The sequence below is a fragment of the Rattus norvegicus genome, chromosome 6, assembly GCF_036323735.1.
Source record: "Rattus norvegicus strain BN/NHsdMcwi chromosome 6, GRCr8, whole genome shotgun sequence".
Classification (NCBI taxonomy): domain Eukaryota; kingdom Metazoa; phylum Chordata; class Mammalia; order Rodentia; family Muridae; genus Rattus; species Rattus norvegicus.
In genome coordinates this window covers 112,096,151-112,118,711 of record NC_086024.1, presented here as the reverse complement: position 1 = coordinate 112,118,711, position 22,561 = coordinate 112,096,151, and the positions used below count along the sequence as shown (strand labels likewise).

General features: G+C 46.9%; 2 protein-coding genes across 18 annotated transcripts in view; one reads left to right on the top strand and one right to left on the bottom strand.

Moving 5' to 3' along the window:
- The window catches only part of Lrrc74a (leucine rich repeat containing 74A), a 29,927-nt gene extending 28,441 nt beyond the window's left edge, over positions 1-1,486 (bottom strand). For 10 of the 11 annotated variants that reach the window (XM_039112315.2, XM_039112314.2, XM_039112313.2 and 7 more), the window contains exon 1: positions 1,135-1,486. In XM_039112315.2, the coding sequence (XP_038968243.1) occupies positions 1,135-1,177 (43 nt within the window). In that variant the 5' untranslated portion in view covers positions 1,178-1,486. The remainder of the gene's footprint in view (positions 1-1,134) is intronic. The other variant, NM_001037783.2, reaches the window with a different exon arrangement.
- Positions 1,487-1,533: 47 nt separating this feature from the next.
- Positions 1,534-22,561, top strand: part of Angel1 (angel homolog 1) — a 37,105-nt gene continuing 16,077 nt past the window's right edge. The window contains exons 1-10 of one of the 7 annotated variants that reach the window (XM_017594229.3): positions 1,534-2,101; positions 5,259-5,439; positions 8,600-8,693; positions 11,108-11,222; positions 16,032-16,607; positions 17,406-17,632; positions 18,048-18,117; positions 18,764-19,197; positions 21,583-21,709; positions 22,379-22,489. In XM_017594229.3, the coding sequence (XP_017449718.1) occupies positions 8,676-8,693; positions 11,108-11,222; positions 16,032-16,607; positions 17,406-17,632; positions 18,048-18,117; positions 18,764-19,197; positions 21,583-21,709; positions 22,379-22,489 (1,678 nt within the window). In that variant the 5' untranslated portion in view covers positions 1,534-2,101; positions 5,259-5,439; positions 8,600-8,675. Of the gene's footprint in view, positions 2,102-5,258; positions 5,440-8,599; positions 8,694-11,107; positions 11,223-13,054; positions 13,183-13,238; positions 13,519-16,031; positions 16,608-17,405; positions 17,633-18,047; positions 18,118-18,763; positions 19,198-21,582; positions 21,710-22,378; positions 22,490-22,561 lie in introns of those variants that run through there. The other 6 variants (XM_039112514.2, XM_039112516.2, XM_006240392.5 and 3 more) reach the window with 6 other exon arrangements.

Sequence of the window (22,561 nt, the reverse complement as noted above, 5' to 3'; positions counted from 1 at the left end):
CATTGAATTAGGCTCTGCTGAGGGCAACAGTGTGTCTTTCACCTTGGGTGTCCTTCACACTGGTCCCTACACTTGCTAGATGTGGTCAGTTCATTGGGCCACCGTATGATGGGCCCCTGAAAGCCACCCACAACATTCAGAGATGAATCCTCCAGCATCAGCAGGACTCAGGGCTTCAGGAAGTCATATTTGTGCTTCTGGAAGGCCTAGCAGATAGGCCTATTTATTCCCTTCCTTGTTTTTCTTTTTCTTGTCTTGCCTATTCATTATTCTTTGATAATTTCATACATGTACGCCAGTCTGCTTTTTGAGTGGGCTAACATTACACACCCCACCCTTGCAATTTGGATTCTAGAGGGCGGGCTCCTTAGTGATATCAAATAGGTGTACGTCTTAGTTTTTCCACACAGAGTCAGGTCCCGATATTTATTCCCAAGCCTCCGGGACAAACTTCCACGTAACATGTAATTTGAGTAGCAGCAGCTCAGGAGTCAGGAAGGAGGCAGCTGCTGTGTAGTCCATTCTGTGGCTCTGTGCTCTGAGAAAAGGTGGTGAATTTCCAAGTCTTAGTTTCTTTATATGTCAAACAATGAGAGAGAGAGAGAGAGAGAGAGAGAGAGAGAGAGAGAGAAACAACAAGTGTGTGTGTGTGTGTGTGTGTGTGTGTGTGTGTGTGTGTGTGTGTGCCGTGCCTGTGGAAGCCAGAGGGCAGTATCAAGTCCTGTGGAGTTGGCGTTACAGGTCATTGAGTCACTATGGACTGAACTAAAGTCCTGTGGAGGAGCAGAAAGTTCTAAGTGCTAGTCCATCTCTCCAGCCCTTCGAGCACTTGTAGAATTCCACTCAACCAGGGGATGCTAGCAATTGGCAACTGTCAGCCAATCCATGTCGTCTAAACAATCCTAACGTGGCTGATTCCTGACTACCAATGTGATGTCCACAAAATGATTGGCTAGAGCTCGTAAGAGCCAAGTCTAGCATCACATCTCACTATTTGTGTGGTCTCTAAACCTTGTCCCTAATGTCACATGCCACCTCCATTGCAGGGACTCGGGCAGAGAGAAGAGGGCACTTGGAGTCTACCAGATCTTTGGACACAACTCTGGGAAGGGCAAGAATTGGGAGCCTTTTCACCTTTGGTCTCGTACTCAAGAGGCTCAATATCGTCGTCGTCCATGCTGCCAGGACTCCCTTGGGGGCTGGTGACAGCTTCTTGTCCCCTGGTAGCTGCTTCCCTAAGGTGCACACCTGTCCATTAGGCTCTGTTTCAAACTATGTGCACTGTTCTCTTGAGGGTGAATCCCAAGGGAATCTGTAGCTATTTTTTCATCCCAGCAAGCTTGGAGGAGAGCCGGCTTTGATGGGAATCCGGCATGTATGGATTTGTCACCAGCTAGGCCTGGGGCTCATCGGGGACAAGATAGAGCTCTATTCCTCGGACCCTGGTCTAAAAGGATGCCCGCCCGCTTATGACTTTGTGACCTAAGAGCCACTCTCCTTTTATCTTCAACATTCCATGATCTCATGCAGTCATTGTGATCCACGAGGGTGGACCTGGTAACAGCAGGCCTCCCACCCTTTTGGTGGCTCTGGTGGTCATCTTTTCTCATATGTTTGCTGGGTCTAAGCCCAGACTTGGCTGTGAGTGCTCGGGTGCTGTAGGAGGGCCTCTTAGTGACAGCCTAATTCCTTCTGAGTTAGCACCAACCCCAAGGCTCCTAGTCAGGTGACTGTGAAGCGCCGCCACCATGTTTTTTTCTCAAGGTGGCTGCGCTTCAGGTACGAAGTATTTCAGTGATGGGTGAAGTCAGGTTTCTTCTACCCAGTTCGTCCTTTTTGCTCGCACCCGTGGGAGAGCATCCTCGACCTTGGCACAGAAGAACAAAAATCAAAGCACCACAAGCATATGTCCTATCAGCACGGTTCGTTGCTACCCCAGCATTGCTCACGCCAGACTCCTAAGCTGTTTAACTTGAGGCCAGCATTCCCCACTCAGCTGTGCTCGCATGTGGAGTTGAAGTTCACTCGAGGTGCAGTGTCGAGAGATCCCAAGGGCTTGTCCATTGTTCCTTGATTAAGGCTTCAGGGCGTCAACAGTCAGGTCAGTGGCTGGTAGACTTGGGGGGAGGACTAGGGGAAGCCTTCCTTTTGGGCATTCGAAAGATGAAATTCTAGAAACCTGGCTTTAGAAAATATAGTTATATGTGTGTCTGTGTAAGCAAGGGGACACCTCTCAGGAGCCCTTTCTCTTCCTCCATCTTGTGTGTGAGGCAACGTGTTTCTGTATACCACAATGTACTCCGGGATGGCTGGTCAGTGGAACAGGCCAGTTTTCGTGTCTCCGCCTCTCAGTGTGCCAACGCTGGGATTACAGATGCGCACCACCGCGCCTGCATTTTTACATAGGTTTTGGGGATTGAACTTGGGTCATCAGGCTTGGGAGTTCATCTTTGTGGGTGAAGCGGAGAATCATTTGCGTGTGTACATGTTTAGATTGTTCCAGCACAGTCATTGAGAGGACCCTTCTCTCTCCATTGAAGTCTTTCGTCTATTGTTGAGATGGTGTCCTTTTTGTCTTGTGTCATAACCAGCCAGGCCTGGAGGCACTTGCCTGTAATCCCAACACCCAGGAGGCACAGCTGGGAGGATCCCAAGTTCAAGGCCAGCTTGGACTAGAGAGTTTCAAACAAAACTAAACTTCACAATCAGAATGCAACATTGTACCGTCTAATTAGACCACTGTGCTTTGAGATAGTGCCCTGCAATGCTCGGAGGGGGGCCCCTGAGGGCACTGGGAGATGAACTAGCGCTGCATGTAATTCAAAGAGCAGGGTGCCATGATTTTGGCTTGGAGTAAATCCAAGAGGATTGTCTTTTGGGGATACCATTTGGATGTCAAATGCTAAAAGAATGACAATTGGACCATCAAGGTGACTTAGTGGTCAAAGGCTCTTGCCACCAAGCCTGATGGGCCCAAGTTGGATCCTTGGGGCCAACACGGTGGAAGGAGAGAATGGAATCCTGAAAGCCGTCCTGTGATCCCCATGTGCCTGCTCTGGTACTATCCTCGCTCCCCCCAGTAACGTTGGCTTTGAAAATAAGAAAAGAGGGGTTTGGAGAGATGGCTTAGCAGTCAAGAGCACTGACTGTTCTTCCAGAGGACCCAGATTTTATTCCCAGCACCCACATGGTAGCTCAGAAGAATCTGACAACCCCAGGCTCGACTGACTCCTGCAGGCACCAGGCACATACACGGGTCACAGACATACATGCAGGCAGAACTCTCATTTATATAAAATAAATACGTCTTTGGAACAAAAAAGAAGAAAAGGGGAAAACTTTCTCTTTTCTCTCCTCCTTTGTGGTGTGTATGTATGTGTGTGTGCTCACGTGTGAGTGTGAGTGCCCTTACATGTACATGCAAAGGACACAGTAGGGAATTCCAGGAGTCCTCAATTTTATGTGTTATGGGTGTTTTGTCTGCATGTATGTCTAAGCACCACATGCATGCCTGGCTACAGCAGAAATAAAGAGGCCAGAAGAGGGCATTGGATCTCCTGAAACTAGAGTTATAGATAGCTGCCTTATGGGGACTGGGAATGGGGCTTGGGTCCTCTGAAAGACCAGCCATTGCTCTTAACTACTGAGGAATCTTTCCAGCCCCTACTTTTTTTTTTTTTTTTTGACACGAGGCCTTTCACTAAATCTGAATCTTGATGGTTCATTGTTTGTGGCTAGACTGGCTGGCCAGCAAGCTTACAGGATCAGATTCCCAACACTGGAGTTACCAAGACCATACCTGGCTTTCATATAGGTGTCAGGAATTTGAACTTAGGTCTTTTCGCTTGTACTAAGCACTCGTGGTGGATGTTCTTGGTCAGCAACCTGACTGCATCTGGAATAGCTATCACAAGGACTGAAAACACAAGTCACTGGGTATACTGTGAATGATTTGCAGTTAACTCCAGATGTAGTCAAATTAACAACCAAGAATAGTTGACATGATACTCTTATCCCACCGAGACATCCCTCTGATTCCAGCGTCGTCATGACTGTTATTCTGCTCACCAGTGAGGCTAAAAGCATAGGGAATCCTTTGTGTCCTTAATGCTAGCATTTTTATAGTCCCATGTAATTCATAGTTCCATGGACTTCATATGTTCAGTGCACTGCAGCTGCTTGACAACTCTATTATTCCTGTTTTGCAGATGAGGAGACTGAGAGAAAGATTAAGTGGTCCAAGGTCACAAAGTTAGTAGGTGATGGAGCGAGGATGTAAATGTAATCTCTCTGGCTTCAGAGTCCATGCTGCCTCTGCAGTGACATCTGTATTTGAATGAAACAAGGTTGCTTCCTCTCCCGGCAACATTGTGCCTAAGTACTTGATTTCAGGATAGATAAACTATGTAGTTCATTGGTCAAATCTGGGCCATGATTTGTTTTTATAAAGTTTTATTGACACATGATTATTTCTGCCCACTTAGCCTCTGGCTGCTTTTGGAACTCTATAAAGCCCAAACTACTTCCTATTGGGTTCCTTAAGAAAATGTGTTTGGGATTTGATGGCAATTGGATAAGATGATGAGGGAGGAAAATCCAGTGTCTTAGAGGGGAGAGAATGGAGACAAAGGGACTAAAGGGAGGAAGTTAGCAGAAACCATAGTAAAAGGAAACAACAGAGGTGGCTGGGTTAGTTGTAATGATGCCTGATTTGATTTAGAAGATTTTTTTTTTTGATATAAGGTTTTGCTATGTAATTAGGTTGGCCTTGAGCTTACAGTGTTTACCCTGCCTCAGGCTCCTAAGTGCTGACATTACAAATGTGTGCAAGCACATCCGGCTTGGGACTCATTGCTGATGTTGCTGCTGCTGTTGTTGTTGTTGTTGTTGGTGGTGGTGGTGGTGATGGTGGTGTGTGTCTGTCTGTCTGTGGTCATGCATGTGTACCTGCGCCTGTGTATAAAAGTGTGGTGGTGTATAACACCAGAGGTTAATGTCCTACTGCTTTACACATTAATTTTAAAATTTGTGTGTGTGTGTGTGTGTGTGTGTGTGTGTTTGTGTGTCAGGGTGTGGGTGTATGCATATGAGTGCAAAGCCCTTGAAGGACAAAAGAGGGCATCAGGTCTACAGGACCTAGAATCACAGGCAGCTCTGAGCCTCCTGATGCAGGGCTGGGAACCAGCTTGGGATTTTTGTAAGAGCTGAGCATGTTCTTAACCATATCTCTCCAGCCCATTTCCATTTTTTTGATACAGGGTCTCTTGCTGAACTCGGAACTCATTGATTGGCTAGAGTGGCTGACTAGTGAACCCCAAGATCCTCCTGTCTTCACCAAACACTGTTGGGATTACAGGGGTACATTGCTTTTTATGTGGATGCTGGGGATTCGAATTCAAGCCATCACGCTTGCCAGCTAAGCCATCTTCCTAGCGCTAGGTTTGTTTGTTTGTTTTTTTTTTTAAATGATAGTTTTAAACGAGAAGATTTTAAATGTGGGGTTTGAACTAATGACTTGTATTATTGCTGTGACAAAATCCCTGGGAAGAATGACTTAAGGATGGAAGAATGTTTGGCTTACAGTTTAAGAATCACAGTCCCCTGCAGCAGGGAGAGCATTTGGCAAGAGCGTGGGGAGGCTGGTCATACTGTGCCTGTAATCAGGAAGCAGAGAGTAGACAGGAAGTGGGGGTTGTCTATAAAACCTCAAGACCGACCTCCACTGACCCACTTCCTGCAGTTAGGGTCCATCTCCTATAAGCAGTGCAATCTTCTAGACTGGCAAGGCTAGCTTGGAATACAATTTAAACAAAGGAACATAAAAGAACATAAAAGGGGGGAAGAGTGTGCTACAGGGGCAAACCAGAGGGACTCGAGTCTATACTAGGAGCAATATTGTGTCTATGTGAATGGTAGAGATCTGAGAAACTTGAGGAGACGAGGTCTAGACTGAGAATCAAAGATCCACTAGACAGTATAGCTGGGGTAAGTGGATAAGGGTGGGGAGGAGTATTTGAGGCCCATGAATGACAAAGAAAAACATCATCATAGCATGGTGAGGCCGGAGTGTAACTCACACTAGGGGAGGAAGTGCTGTGGAATGAACTGGGAAGGTGAGGAGGCCTGTCATCCTCAGACTTGCATCCTGACATCCATGCAGCTGTGCCGGAAGGCTTTAAGCAGCAGAATGACCTAGTGGATCTTGCACATTGGGAAGCACGCTCTACGGAATGTGGATTACGGCTAGGAGGGGGATCAGCGCCAGTTAGGAGTGGCTAAAGGATGAAGTGGGTTGATCAGATGTAAAGGAGATAAAACTTCTCGGCCTCCAGGGAGAGGAGATCATGGAGGAGAGTGAGGTATCTCAGGAAACAGTTGGGTTCTTCAGGAAAAAGGCAAAGAAGCTGGAAGGTGGGGTTTGTGGAATGGGAACGACAGACAGGAGGTAAGGAGGGCACTTTGGGTGTGTCCAGTCTGTGAGACACCCCTTGGACATCCGTTGAAGAGGACTGCAGTCAGGATTTGTCTATGGGTAAACAAAACAACAGATGTAGCTCAGTGGGTAGCGCGTTTGGCTGGTGTGTATGAGTGTCTGGGTTTAATCCCCAGCAACGGGTGAGGTGGTCAGTAATCTCAGCATGCAGGAGGTTAAGAGGTAGGAGATGCAGAAGCTCACAGTCATTTTAGGCTACATGGTGAGTTCAAGGCCAGCCTTGGATACAAGAGATCTTATTGGAAAAATAATGAATAACTTAACACCTCTGCCCCACAGAAGCACTCCACAAGTATGAGAGTTGACATCTATGAATTGCCATCCATATATGAATGAGGCTATTGAGTGTATATTTGCAGCTATTGAAGTGTTAGAACTTTCTCTTAAGGAGAGACTGGGATACAGGATGGGAGTGGTGCTCTGGGCACAGTAAAAGGAGGGCACTCGGGAGCAAAAGGGAGGCAGGGGGACAGAATGATAGAAGGGATAGAAGGGAAACAAACACATCACAGAAAGATGGCAAAACTACAGAATAGCCAGGAACCAATAAAGCCCGGAATTCAACTTTTCTGTGGCTCTCCAGTGTCCTCACAAGGAAGGCTGAGGGAACATTGGTGACAAAGCTGTATTTCTGAGAAGGCAATTGAATGAATGAGGGGTACCAAAGTAAAGACATCAGGTAGACAACTCTTTCAAGACAATTGGCTCAGGAGGAGAGGCGAAGAGGCAGAGGGATAGCCAGAGAGGGGATGGAAGTGGCATAGTGTAGGAGTGACTGAACATCCTAAGGATAGATGTGAGGAATCGTTGGAAAGGAGTGGGGGGCGCCATCTCTGGGAGGAGGATAGAGGATTCTTAGGTGGGTGGAAAGACTGGCTCCTATGTTGGGAGGCAAGGGCAGAAAGATGGCTTGAGATCTTGCTTCACACACTGTTGTGATAGTGTAGAGCAGAGGGTTTATTCTTGGTGGTTCTTCCATTTTCCTAAAGTTGATGGGGAGCTGGTCTCCTAAGAGCCAGGAAAGGGACAGGGTAGAAAGCTAGAGGACAGACAGGAGAAGACGAAGAACATTGAGCTTGAGAAATGTCCATTGCAAACACCATTTCACGACTCAGTGACTAAGAGAATGAATGAATGCTGACTAACTGTGGTGGTGGCATTATTAGGAGGTGTGACCTTGTTGGAGTAGGTGTGGCCTTGTTGGAGAAGTGTGTCATTGTGGGGGTGGCCTTTGAGACCCTCCTCCTAGCCTCGTGGGGGACAGTCTTCTAGTTGCTTTTGTAACAAGAGGTAGAATTCTCAGTTCCTCCAGTGCCATGTCTGCCTGGACTCGGCCATACTTCCTGCTATAATGATGATGGACTGAACCTCTAAACTGTAAGCCAGCCCTAAGTAAATGTTGTCCTTTATAAGGGTTGCTGCGGTCATGGTGTCTCTTCATAGCAATGAATCCCTAACTAAGATGCTAACTTGAATCATTAGTGCTGGAGGAAACACTAGGCTCAGAGAAGCAAGGTTTTTAGGAGTTATGAGAAAGGCTGTGAAGGCAATGCCTTTTAGCCCATCCTATCAACCAGAGCGCTGAGTGAGCTCTCTAGACCTGTACAGTTCAATGGGGAAGCCACTGACTGACTAGTAGTTCCTGGTAGTTCTTGAATCCTTAGAATGTAGCTACTTCAAATTGAGACGTGATGTCTGGGTAACATGCAGACTTGATTTCAAAGACTAAGTACAAAAATAAATGTAACCTTCCCTCGTTTAAAAGGTAGTTAAAATTTTTTTCTATAGGGTTGAATTAAAGATTATGAAAACTAATTTCACTTGATTTATTTACTTATTTATGCTTTCCTTTTCTTTGTGTGATGCTTGCATTAAATACAGGATCTTATGAATACTAGATAACGGATTCATTACTGAGCTATATCCAAGCCCACTATATATATATATATATATATATATATATATATATATGTGAATTTATTTTTCTTTTCTGTATTGGGGATTGAACCTAAGGCTTTGTACATGGTAGGCAAATGCTTCACCATTAAGCTACACCCTCAGACACTAGTATATATTGTTTGCTTTTACTTTACTTTCTGTGCACAGATGCCTTGGCTGAATCTATGTCTGTGTGCCACTTATATGCCTGGTGCCTGCAGAGCCTAGAAGAGGGGAGTTACAGATGACTGTGAGCCACCATGTGAGTGCTGGGATTCGAACCCTTGTCCTCTGAAAGAGCAATCAGTCTTCTTAACTGCTGAGTCATCTCTCCGGTTCTCTCTAGTATATATTTGAAAATACATTTACTATTATTATTTTATATTTATTGATGTTTTGTTTGTATATATGTGTGTGGACTGTGTGTGTGCCTGGTGCCTACAGATGAAGTTATAGTTGTGAACTGCCACATAGATGCTGGGACTTGAACCTAGGTCCTCTGAATAAGCAGGTAGCTCTTGGCTACTGACCTATCTCTTCAGCTCCCTAAGATAAAACTTTAAGCTACACGTGTAGTTCACAATTCTTGGTGCGGTGAGCAGTACTTTCCAGGCCTTGGTCATTAACTTCTACAATCCTGAAGGTAATAGGCAGAGCCATAGCAAAAAAGTTAGGCAGTCAACTTTGCACATGTGCCAAATTAATTCTTCAAAGTATCACAAAGCCTTTTCTTCCGGGTTAGGCAGCATATGCACCTTAAAGTCGTGCTAATGAAGAATGCAGGTGCTCCTCAAAGCCTTTGTCATCACAGCTGAGATTAGTTACAGAGCTCATCCCTCAGATTATTTCTGATGTGCCAAAGCTGGGACATGGGGAAGATCGTGCTTGAAATTTTCCTTTGGTTGAGAGACTGTGGGTCACAGGTGTCATAACTGGGCAGGACTGCTGGTTGGTTCCCTCCTTGGAAGCTTGCATGGTGCCCTGTGGTATCATGAGGGCTAATCCTCAGAGATGAGACATACAGGTCTGACACAGCTCAGGTCGTCCAGATCCTGCATACACGGCTGTCATAAGCAACAGGGCTAACCTTCCATCTCTGAGGAGAACAAAGTGCAACATCGATATCCTAGAGTGCTTGGCAGTTCTTGGATAACCTTGACCAACCACATAGACAAAGCTGCTTTTGTCAGCTCAGATGTGAAATTTTTATTTAAATTATATAGGAGATATCTATATAGCTGTGTATTTTATCTTTGTTTTGTTGTGGTTTTTCCTATGTATAGCCCTGGCTGTCCTGGAACTCACTCTGTAGACCGGGCTGGCCTTGAACTCAGGGATTCACCTGCCTCTGCCTCCCGGGTGCTTATATATTATACATTACATATATTAAATTGTACATAACATGCTATACATATGTGTGTGTGTGTGTGTGTGTGTGTGTGTGTATGTGTGTATAACTGGCTCTCTTGGCAATTCAGCGTAGACCCAACATAACTATAGATGGCTTCTGTCCAAGTTTAAAAACCATAAACAGATGCTCGTCATTCACACAATTCCAGTTTGATCTCCACCAATGCACACTGGGAGTAATGGTGCAAAGCTATACTCCCAACACTTGGGAGGTGGAGGCAGGCAGATCCGAAGTTCAAAGTCATCCTTGGATACATTCTTGGAGCAAGTTTAAGGCCATTCTGGGATACATGAGACCCTATTTGAAAAAGAAAAGAAAGAAAAGGAAAACATTGTGAGCCAACTTTGGCTCAGTGTGAATGTGGAAACTAAGACTCTTAAGAGATTACCCATGAGGCTTCATGGGGACGAAACAGTAGAGCTAGGTTCTGAACTCATGTGGTCGAACTCCAAAGCTTGTGTGATTCCTCAATCATTCTTCATTTTCTAAATAATGTATCTAATTATAAGTCAGGAAAGAGAGAGGGAAACCAGGCTTCGCTGGCTCCTGGGAAAACTTGTGGAAGAACATGGCCATCAGTAAGCTTGTCCGCACTGTGTCTACAACTGTGTCCTGAGCAGCCCAAGGGAGGCTTCTGCAGAAGTTTCCTATCTCAAAATAACTTGATAACTGGGCATGGTGGCACACATCTTTATTTCCAGCACTTAGGAGGCAGAGTCAAAAGGATCCCTGAGTTTGAGGTCAGCTTCATCTACAGAGTGAGTTCCAGGACAGCCAGGATTACACAGAGGAACACATACACATGCACACACACACACACACACACACACACACACACACACACACACCTCAACACTAGCAACTCCCTCCCCCCCAACTTGAGGAATGTTTAAGAGCGTCAGACTTGTGAAGAACAACTCTGGGAGGAGGGTATAGATGTCTGTACTTTAAAGACATTTTCGGGCAAATGGAAGGACTATTGATGTGCACAGTTCTTGATTTAAGGTCTGTTTTGGAACTTGGACTTTCAGATAGATCTTCAAAGAAAGTGGAGAGTTCACTTAAGCCATGTTGAAGGAGTGAGCTTGATGTTGGGGTGCCTTAGATAGCATTAACAGTTGTATGCTGACTTCTAAACGACTTCCCAACCTTTAGATTGCTGGAGTTTGTCTCAGATAAAAGGATGAACGCAGCTGCAAGCAGATAATGAGGGGGGAAATCACAGGGAAGCCAATCACTGATTCTCTCCTTCTTCCTCCTTTTAGTTCGTCAGTATTATGATGTATCCAGCTGGTCCAGGATCTGGTGACTCCCCAGAGGGCTTCCCTGAACAGCCAAGGCTCCAGTCACAAATTGGAAACGGCGCAGCTCAGACACTGGGTATTGGAACTGGGTGTAGTGTGTAGTCTTTCTTCCTTCCTTCCTTCCTTCCTTCCTTCCTTCCTTCCTTCCTTTCTTTCTTTCCCTTCCTTCCTTCCTTTTCTTCCTTCCTTTTCTTCCTTCCTTTAGATCATGGCTGGGGCAGAGGACTGAGGGGAAGAGAAATTCAAAGAGGTCTTTCATTAGCACATACTTGATGCAGGAACTGGCCTTCATTTAAGCAACACATTCTTTATTCAATCATTAGTCCCTTCTATGTGACGGGCTATGTATGTATGTATTTATATATCTATGTATCTATGTATCCAACTATCTATTCATCTATCTATCTATCTATCTATCTATCTATCTATCTATCTATCTATCTATGCATACTATGTATGTATGTATTCATCCATCCATTTATCTATCCACAAGGTCTCACTATGTAGCCCTGGCTCACCTCGGACCCACAGAGATCCACTCAGTCTCCAGAGTGCTAAGATTAAAGGTGTGGCTTGCCCTGCCCAGTTTTAGTTTTGTATCGCTGTGATAAAGCACCATGACCAATGTGATTCATACAAGGAAAGGCTTTTAGGAGCTTACAGTTCGAGAGAGACGAGTCCATGGTGGCAGAGTAGATGCAGCAGGCAGCGGGTGTGTGGATGAACAGAAGCTGAGAGCTGAAGGCTCACAGCTCAAGCAGCAAGCAGCAAAGAGAACTAAGTGAAAATAGTGAGTCTTTCAAAACCTCAAAGCCAGTCCCCAGTGACACTTCTCCAGCAAGGCCACACAGCCTAATCCTCCCCAAAAGGCCACCAACTAGGCACCAAGTATTAAAGTGCTGGAGGCAGATGGGGACCATTTTACTAAACTACCACACTGATTTAGTATTAGCTACAACAGAGATACAGGGCAAACACACCACCAATCAGACTTGGTTCCTGGTATTGAGAAGTCCTTCCTTTCCTTCCAATGGGCCACACCATTTTTCCCTCATGACAAACACACCACCCACCATTCAATCTTGGTCCCTGATTTTATGCAGTCCTCTCTCCCTCCCTCCCTTTCTCCCTTGCTTCCAATGGGACACACTCTTTCCCCATAGCCCACTTGGAACAGGTGGAGGAAGTAAAAATCGTATGCGCTTGAAGCAAGGGAAGACTCCATTTGTGACCTAGAATCTCCTAGCTGGGGGGAAGGAAAGGCCAGAAGAGGTGTGGGAATGAGGAAGAGTACTCTTGGCTCAGAAGGGCTAGCTACAGAAGTTATGGTCAACAGAAGTCTTTGCAAAAAGTCCAGTCCTTTGTATTAGAAATGAGCAAGCGTTAAAAAAAGGCATATGGTGTTCCTGGGGTAGACCTCCTCCTAGTTAGTGGCAAAATTGAAAATAAAACCCTGGTCTCTTTTTTTTTTTTTTTTTTCCGGAGCTGGGGACCGAACCCAGGGCCTTGCACTTCCTAGGCAAGCGCTCTACCACTGAGCTAAATCCCCAACCCCAAAACCCTGGTCTCTTAATACTTCAGAGACTCCTAAGTCCCCGTTAATATTTTTATTATTCATATTTATTTATTTACTTAAATGAACTTTTAAAGTTAGCATAGAGAGTAATGGGTTTCATGCTAGGCTGTTCGGTTGCTATGGAAGCCGGTGCCTTCTAACGCAGCCCCTCCCCTTGCAACCCTCCCTCCTTTCCTCCTTGTTTCCAATAAAGTTGTTGTTGAAGCGACGGTCTGGGGCGGGGCCTGGGCGGTGAGGAGGCGGAGCTTAGGTCGCTCGAGACCAAGACTTGATGGCGTGGGGGCGGAGCCTTGGCGGCGTGGTGGGGCGGGGCTTCGGTGGCGCGGGGCGGAGCCGAACAGAGGAGACCGGTGTGCAGCAGTGTGGAGGGGCGGCGGCGCGGGCAGGCGGCCGGCCATGATCGCGTCGTGCCTATATTACCTGCTGCTGCCGGCCGCGCGCCTCTTCCGCTTCCTCTCAGGTACCGGCCTTGCGTCCTGATGGGCGGGAGCCGGGTCTGCCCCTATTGGGCTCCTGGGGCGGAGCGTCAGGCCGCATGACCGCAGTCCTCTGCCAAGTGTGAGGTGGTCCGCGGGCCGTCCTGGCCCCACGAGGCTTGGGCTGACCGGCGACTCTCGTGGGCAGCCCCTCCTCACGCTGTGGTCTGGTGACGTCGGGCCACGGTTAACGTGGACCCAGGGCTGGGGAAGGGGGCGTCTTCCTTGGCTGTGGCGGTGGTCCTGGGGCAGGCTGAGACACTCCCGGGGATCGGGAGCGGTGGCAACCCGGGACAGGCGAGGACCGGACTTCTCGGCGGGTAGAGTTAGGGAGGGATGTGCCTTTAGGCGGGTGGGCTCACTTCTCACAGGTTTTTTACTGCGACCAGTCATCTGCTGTCCTCTTTGAGCCGACTCTAGTTGAAAAACAGACACGCTCAGAAGCTAGAAGCGTTTAAAACCTCAGTTTTGGAGCAAGTGTTTAGAGAGAACTGTGATAGGTTGATGCTTTAGTGAGGGGGTGGTTGTTACTTCTGCACAACCTTCCTCCGCTCAGTTTTTCTTTGAAGTCCGAAAGAATTCCCCTGTAACTTAGGGGCAGTATCAAGAAGGGTTTTCTTAGAAATAGGACTCCCAACTGCATCCTGTGCTTTTTCTTTCTGGAACTGCACTATCTCAGAGATGGGTACTGTATTTTTATATCAAACATTAGATTTTTTTTTTTTTACAGTGTTGCCGCTAGACTGTCGGCTTCAACAGAGAAGGGCCTTGTCCATATGTTTACAGTATCTTACGCTAACACAGGACTTGCTGGCAGTCATGGGTCCCCGGAGTGTTCAGGAAGGCCTTGGGTGTCCATCTTTCTCAGGAATGGGAAGTCCTACCGAAGTCACTGTATTCAGAGTACCGAGCATTGTGTATATTATATTAAGCATTATTATAATTAAATTATCCGTTAATTATGTGGCTGTCTAGTGGCTACAATGGCAGTTTTACTGTTAGCTCACAGGTTTCCCAATTAATAAATCCTCGAGATTTTAGAGGAGCCCTCCAATCCACATGTTATGAAGTGACAGTTATATTAATTTTATGTATTTGGCATTTTGTAAAAGATTTGTTTAGTAAAGCATCTCCACCAGTATTATTTGCTAAGTTTGAAAGTGAGGGGCTTCATGCCTACCATAAAGCTCTTCTGTCATGTGTTACATGTTTCAAGGATCAGATAATTAGTAAGTTCTTGACTAAATCCCAGCAACCCAACCTGTTGGTTGGGAGCATTCTTGACATAGCAGACCAGTGAGTGAGTCTGTCCTGTGCATTGTTGGATGCTTGATGGTACCCTGATAGAGTTCCTCAGCAGTTCTAGAGACTGCCATTCCCTCAGGGCAAAAATTTGCCTCCCTCACCTAGTTGAAAGAAATACTGACTTAATTTTTAAAAAGATTTATTTATTGTTCTCTGTGTGGGCAAAATGTGTGTGTGTGGTGGTGGACTAGCCATGGGGTGTGTGGAAGTCAGAGGTCACCGTCGTGGGTTCGGTTCCTTCATCCTTTGTGGCAAGTACCTTTCCTCGCTGAGCCGTCTTGCCGGCCCAGATTTACCACTGATTTACAGAGACATAAATTAATATAGTTTGCAAATTGCCATTAATATAGTTGCATTGCCACGTGTCCTGGGAAGTAAATAAGTGCTCTGGACACACATGTGTGCATGTGTGCAGGGGAGGGGGTTGATTTGCTGTCATCAGAACAGGACTTTGAAAGCTCTAATTTTAGAGCCTGCTTTATGGCCTGTTGGCTGTCATTCGTGGATGCTACAGCAGAGATGAGAGCCGTCTGATAACTGTCAGTTGCTGGCACCATTTAATTTGCAGCCTCTGGTGTGTTCTGGAGCAAGAAAGCAGTGAGGTTTGTGAGGATGTTATAGGTGGGATCAACAGCTCTGGAAAGAAGCCTAGGGGTTCTGTTAAAAAGGAAGTTGGTTTTAAGGCCACCCACATCATCATCATCATCATCATCATCATCATCATCATCATCATCATCATCATTATTATTAGGTGCTTTTATAGAGCTTATAGACCTAGAAAACTCTCATGGCTTATCTAGTTTTAACTTCTCTGGTACTCATCTTAAACCCAAGAGTAAGTCGGTCTGCAGGAACATTGCTTAGAGTCAGTTTTGTTAATTTTGTTATAAGTGTATAATTCTCGGTATTACTTCACAACTAAGTGTTATTTCTAATATGTAATATGATTTTCAGGACCTGAGAATTGATGTTAAAAGCTTTCAGGGCTGGAGAAATGACTCAGTAGTTAAGAGCTCTGACTGTTTTTCTAGGGGATCCAGGTGTGATTGATTCCCAACCCCCACAGGGTAGCATACCACACTCTGTAACTGCAGGCCCAGGCCATCCAGCAGCCTTCCCTGACCCCTGGAGGTACCAGGCACACACAGGATACACAGACATACAGGTAGACAGAACACCCATACACATAAAATAAATTAAAAAGGCAGGAAAAGAGATGAGGTTATATGTCCCAAGCTGTGCTGTAGATTATCTCTGGGATTAGTGTTCTTTCATCCTGGCATTGAAATTTGTCAGGTCCTTGCCTTGCAAATTGGTTAACACTTGGAAAGCAATTACCAGAGTGTTGGACACACAAGCACTGCTAAGATGAGGCCCCAGGTATTAAGTGGGGAAGGCTGTAACAGTAGAGTGGTGAGCAAGGTGGAGATGATCACGGTTCACAGGAGGCTTCTATCCCAGCTGGAGAATACCGTGGAACAAAGTTTTGCCATCTTCTTGTAACCTGACATTTTGGCTTCCTTTCTAGATGCTTTCTTTACATGTCGAAAAAATGCCCTTCTGGCGAAGAGCTCGTCCCCCCAGGTAGAGGGTAACTTTGCCATGGCCCCTCGGGGGCCTGACCAAGAGGAGTGTGAGGGCCTGCTTCAGCAGTGGCGAGAAGAAGGGTGGAACCAGACACTCTCAACTGCAAGTGAGGGTCCTCTTGCAGATAAGGGACTGGCTGAGAGCAGCCTGGCCCTCCTGATGGATAACTCTGGAGAACAGGACACTGCCTCGGAGGACAAGTGGTCCAGCAGGCAGCTGAGTGACCTTCGGGCAGCGGACAACCTGGACCAGCCTTTCCCTGAGGTGCTAGGGGAGGAACCTCTGGCCGAGGATGAGGGTCCTTTGTGGGCAGCTGTTCCCGTACAGACAGGGCCCCAGTATGCAGACTGTGCTGTTCTCCCAATGGGTGCAATGGCTGCAGAACAATGGGAAGAGGACCCTGCAATGGTGGCCTGGAGCATAGCACCGGAGCCTATGCCCCAGGAAGAGACTTCCATGTGGCCCTTTGAAGGCCTGGAACAGCTGCAGCCTCCCCCAATGGAAATACCTTATCATGGTGAGTCTGACAGCGAGCATAGTAAACCCAAGTTGCAGGTCACCCAGAAAAGGGCTTGTAGTGGGGACTTCTGCTGTCACATTGAGTTTTTCTGAGACCATTGCAGGCTCAGATATTGGCAGTGTTCTCACGCGTCTACAGATGAAAAATGTCATAGTGCAGAGAGGCCTGGGACATGTCTACTGTCTTGCAGTTAGGCAGTGAAAGACCTGAGGCCCAGCACTACCTTGTTGTTCTGCAGGTGTGACACAGGCTTTGTGGAGGCAGGGGTACAGAGGTCTCAGGGCCTCCACTCTGCCTCAGGAAGAATAGCTCTGGTTTCATTTCCATTACATATATTGGAAGTCTATGAAGATGTGAATTGAAGAAAGTTCTGTGACTTAAATAGGTTTGAAATCTACTCAGGTACCTCCAAGTATAGCCAGGTACAGATACAGAAAGCACCCAGGGCTGAAGTCACTCTAGATGAATCTTTAGCCCCAGGAGACTATTAATGACACCCCATTGCATGGTTCCCCAGAGACTCATGGTTATATCATGAGTGGGAGCTTGTTAGACTCATAAGTATTCTTGAGGGTATGCTAGGAGGTAGGTAACCAGGGACTACAGTAATGGATAGGGTAAGATTGTCCCAGACCCTGAGGAGCTTACTATCAGCTTGGAAAAATGTCCTTAGACAGATGGATGGCAGGGACAATGGAGAAGGAACCTCAGGGATGACATGGTGACACTGGGTAGTAGTTTGGACACTGGATAACCTGCAGGTGTTCTGGAACTCTTCTCTTGACCCCTTTGCAGAAATCCTGTGGCGAGAATGGGAGGATTTCTCCACGCAGCCAGATGCTCAGGGTCTGGAGGCAGGAGATGGCCCTCAGTTCCAGTTCACTCTGATGTCGTATAATATCCTGGCCCAGGATCTGATGCAGCAGAGCTCAGAGCTCTATCTGCATTGCCATCCAGACATCCTCAACTGGAATTACCGCTTTGCCAACCTCATGCAGGAATTCCAGCACTGGGACCCGGATGTGAGTGAAGAGGGAGATGCGCCATCTTGCATAGGTGCAGACCTAGGCTGTTCTCTGGCACTCAGAATGATTTCCTATTTCATAGCTATCCAGATGATGCCAGTTGTGCCAGATGGGCTAAGATTAGCTTTGGCTCTGTAGATGACAGGTTTGAGCTTGCCTGCCCTGGAGTCAAGCATTCTGGGCAGATGCCAAGACAACTCTCTAGAGTGTACCCTTTCCAGCACCCTTGTGCAGGGATTCATAGGGGCCTCCTCAAGCTTCACTTTGGGTCTGTGCTTGCTGCTGCTGGTGGCTGTCTGTCTGGAAAGTCTCACTCTGACCCTCAGTCTGGTGTGGGGGCCTGGTCCTAGGGAGTCGGAGTCATATTGTTTCCAGACCTCTGGAGTGATTGAATCCCTTGTCAATTCCTCAGATCCTGTGCCTTCAGGAAGTCCAGGAAGACCATTACTGGGAGCAGCTGGAGCCCTCTCTGCGGATGATGGGTACTACAGCTCCCCACAGCATGTTTGCCAGCCCCTTCCCTTCAGCCTGCAGAGTTACTCGAAGAGTTCACCTCTTCCTTGTGTCCTAGTAAACCATCAGCCCTGCCTGTGGGCTGGTTCTGTGTGTGTGTGTGTGTGTGTGTGTGTGTGTGTGTGTGTGTGTGTGTGTAGGTAGGTAGAGTGCTAGGTTTTTAAACCTGTGAAGTAACGAACTCCATGAATCCCATTTTACAGATGAGAAACGGGTTCTAAAAGTTGCTGTGACTTGCTCAAAACCCCCAGACTACAAAGCTAATAGCTTGTGTAGCAGGGACCTCTACTTATCTGACTCTAGATCCAAGGGACTAGGGACTGGGAAAGGCACTAGGTAACCCCCTGGATTACAGGACCCCCATCTGGAGCCAGTTTTGCCTCTGGTGACAAGCCTCTGTTCTTTCATGTTTGTTGCTTCTACCTTTTCCCCATCTCCTTCCCCTCTCGTCCCTCAGACTCTGGCTATAGTTGTGAGGGAATCTCTGAGGAACCTCAGAGAGTGAGTTCTCAGGGTTGGTGCCTTATGCTCAGACCCTGTGTGCTGCTGCAGTGGTTGGAAGGGATTCAGGCTTCCCCGACTCTGACCTATCTCCATGGTGGCATTTCCCTACAGGCTTCACCTGTTTTTACAAGAGGAGGACTGGGTGTAAAACGGATGGCTGCGCTGTGTGCTACAAGCCCACCAGGTTCCGTCTGCTGTGTGCCAGCCCTGTGGAGTACTTCCGGCCTGGGTTGGAGCTCCTCAATCGGGACAATGTGGGCTTAGTGTTGCTGCTGCAGCCGCTGGTGCCAGAAGGTCTGGGGCAAGTCTCAGTGGCTCCCCTGTGTGTGGCAAATACCCATGTCCTGTACAACCCACGTCGGGGTGATGTCAAGCTGGCCCAGATGGCCATTCTTCTGGCCGAGGTGGACAAGGTGGCCAGGTTGTCAGATGGCAGCCACTGCCCTATCATCTTGTGTGGGGACCTGAATTCTGTCCCTGATTCACCTCTCTACAACTTCATCAGGGATGGAGAGCTCCAGTACAATGGGATGCCAGCCTGGAAGGTGAAGTGGGACAGCCATGGTGGGGTGGAAACGTGGGTTAGGGAGAGAGCTGGGTATTGGTGTCAACTGCTGTTTCTGTGGCAAGGGACTGCTCAGCTTCTTCCTGCTGCTGGTGCAGAGTAGCTCTGTCTGCTCCTGGAGATCAGCCAGCCGCACACCTGGACCTCTGGCTCATGTGACATCTTCCCATTTGTAATCATGCTTTGATTTGCGAGTGACTCCTACGAGGTTTTTAAGAGTTAAGAGAAAATAAGAGAAAATACCCTTTTGTTACCCAAATCTGCTGTCATCCCACACAGAGTGATGACTTTCTCACAAGTCATTCTCTGTGCAGTTAGTAGTATTAATGCTGCCAAATACTATCCCAGTTTACATGATTAGGCTCCTGTATGTCAAGTACTATTTTGATCAGTTTACATATATCAACTATTAAATTTTCATTGTTTTATCGTTGCTCCATTTTAATAAGTACAGAAATTAAGGCAGAGAGATGCTAAATTATTTTGTTTAGGTCATGCAGTTAGTGGGGGGCCACTATTGTAGCCAGGCAGCCTGGCCTCTGACACCATGCTGTAATCACAACAACAGGGGATTATAAATCTACTGTATGTGTCTTATAAACATAGCACAGTACTGTTTGTTTTGGATGGTTTTTCCTTTCAGTCAATAATTTCCATTTGAATTTAGTTTCTTACAGCTGCCAAACATTGGTAGCATAGATAGCTTATAGTTTTATTAGCTTGTGTTGACTCTATCTTACGTTACTTAATCTCTTTGTCCCTGCATTGTCTCTTCTGATCCACATTATTTAGTGTTTTTGGCAAAACACGATGGAGCAAGCGCACAAAATGACTGAACCATTATTGAGTCCTTGGGCTTTTATTTCAATGAGGTTCCTTAAGTGCTGGGGATGTCCCGGTTGCCTAGAGCAGGTTATTAGCCTGCTCTAAAGGAGCTGTCTTGAAGGAGCTCAGGGGCAGGAGAATTAGCTGAGTGCCTTCCAAATGACAGGCAGGCACTGTTAGGGACGGGCTGTGAGGACACTTGTTAAAACCAGATAGCCTTGATCAAATCTCTGATCTGTCATCCTGGGCAAGGAGCTTTCTCAGGCCCCTCTGCCTCGTCTGCATGCCGAGGGTATAGTGGGACAGGGGCCGATACCTTAGGATCCTAGGAAACAATGCATGTAAGGTTTTCTAGTGCCTTGTTCAAAGGGAGCAGTCAGTAATTGCTAGTGGTTATTATTAGTGTACGATTTTTAATTGTATATGGTATTAGTGTTCTTAGAAAATAATATTAAAGGACATTAAGTGACTTGCCCAAAGTCACAGCCTTTAAGTGGCCATTAATTCCTTTTTAAAATATTTATTCACTTTACATACCGATATCAGCCCCACCTCTCTTCCCAGTACCCCCTCACACAGATCTTCCCCTACCTCCCCCTCCTCTTCTCCTCTGAGAAGGGAGAGCTTCTTCCACCCCCGGCACATCAAGTCATTGCAGGACCAGGTGCCTCCTCCCACCGAAGCCATTAGGGGAACAGGATCCACAGGCAGGCAACAGAGTCAGGGTCAGTCCCCTGCTCCAGTTGTTGGGGGTTCCGCGTGAAGACCAAGCTGCACATCTGCTGCATATGTGCGGGGGATGTAAGTTAATTCTAAGTCTCTTACTTTGGATTGCATACTGAAGGTTTATGCCCTTTGAGGGCAGGGGAATGGTGTCTGTCACTAATCTGTCCCAGTGCCGTGCATATATTTGGCGTTCATATATTTGTTGTTAAATGAAGTAGAGGGAATTTTGCTGCCCACGTGGGATGTGCGGATGACTGATATTGCTGGATGTTTCCCCTACACGCTCTGTCCATTCCCAGGCCGCTCATGACTTTGGCAGAGGATGGTGACATAGACACGGTAAAGTGCTGCCGCATCTCCCATTGGCTTTTATCCTGTGTTTTCCCAATACCAGACTCAAGGAATTGACTTTGATCTGGAAGATGTCAAGTGGAGGGTGGCATGATCAACCTGTGTGCATTACAAATTAAGATCTGCCAAGAGTTAGTCCCTCTTGTGCAGCATCGTGTACATTTTCCTGAGGTGAACCTCAGGACCACATGCTGTACAGTTCTGTTTTCCTTGACTTGGTCCTCACTCTCTGTTCACTCTTTTTTATCACATGGATGTTTATGTGCTTTTAGTGAGAAAGTAAAGTTATAATTAGTTCCGTTTTGTGGCCTTCCCTGGAGATTTATGTGGCTTGCTCATGTCATGTTAACACTGTTGTCTGATTGTGTGTGTTTGTATTTGTTCAAATGTCCCAAATCATGAGTCATTCCCTTTTTCTATCTTGGCTTCCTCATGCCCACATGGCTTATTTAATTTTTTGTAGGTTTCTGGACAGGAAGACTTCTCTCATCAGCTTTACCAGAGGAAGCTGCAGGCCCCATTGTGGCCCAGCTCCCTGGGCATCACTGATTGCTGTCAATATGTCACCTCCTGTCATCCCAAGAGATCAGGTAAGCACAGTTTTTCTTTGTGGCTTTTGTCTGTCTCTTTGCCTGTGTGCTTGTATGTGCACTCCGTGTGCCTGGTGCCTGCACAGGCTGGAAGCAGGCCTCAGGTCTCTTGACAGTCGCCCTAACAGATGGCTGTGGGCTGTCACGTGGGTGCTGGGAACCAAACTTCGGTACTCTGACGAGGAGCGGGTGCATCTCTGACCAAGCTGTCCTTCAGTGCTCACGTAGCACATTGCTTTTGTTGTTATCTTTTGAGGTAGGGTCCTTCCACACAGCTCTAGCTGTCCTGGAACCCACCATGTAGACCAGGCTGGCTTCCATCTCAGAGCACTTTGCTCTGCCTCCCCAGTGCTGGGATTAAAGCACCACCATGCTTGTCTTGTGTATCGCATTGTTGATTTGCTGGATCTTCATGTTCATGTGGAGCACAAGCTCGCTCTTAGTACTGAGAGAAAGTGTGAGGCCCTTGATTCTCTTACATGTTCCTATGTTTCCTCCACATGTCACCAAGTGAAGTGGACACATTTCAGTTACAGCTGTTGGGAAATGTCCCAGTCCCCAGAGTCAGATTCCCTCTGTGTTGTTATGCTAGAAAGTTCTTGGTACTTAAGGTCTCAGCATGGGACTCCCGAGCCTTTCTTTTACCATATGACATCTCCTGGTTTATAGAGAGACTAAAATATGGCCGAGACTTCCTACTACGATTCCGCTTCTGCGACCTCGCTTGTCAGCGACCAGTAGGACTGGTTCTCATGGAAGGAGTGACAGACACTAAGCCAGGTAACAGGAAGCCTGTTTTCTTGATCCTTATCTTTCTTAACCCCTGACATTTATAAGTTCTTGTTTTCTAGG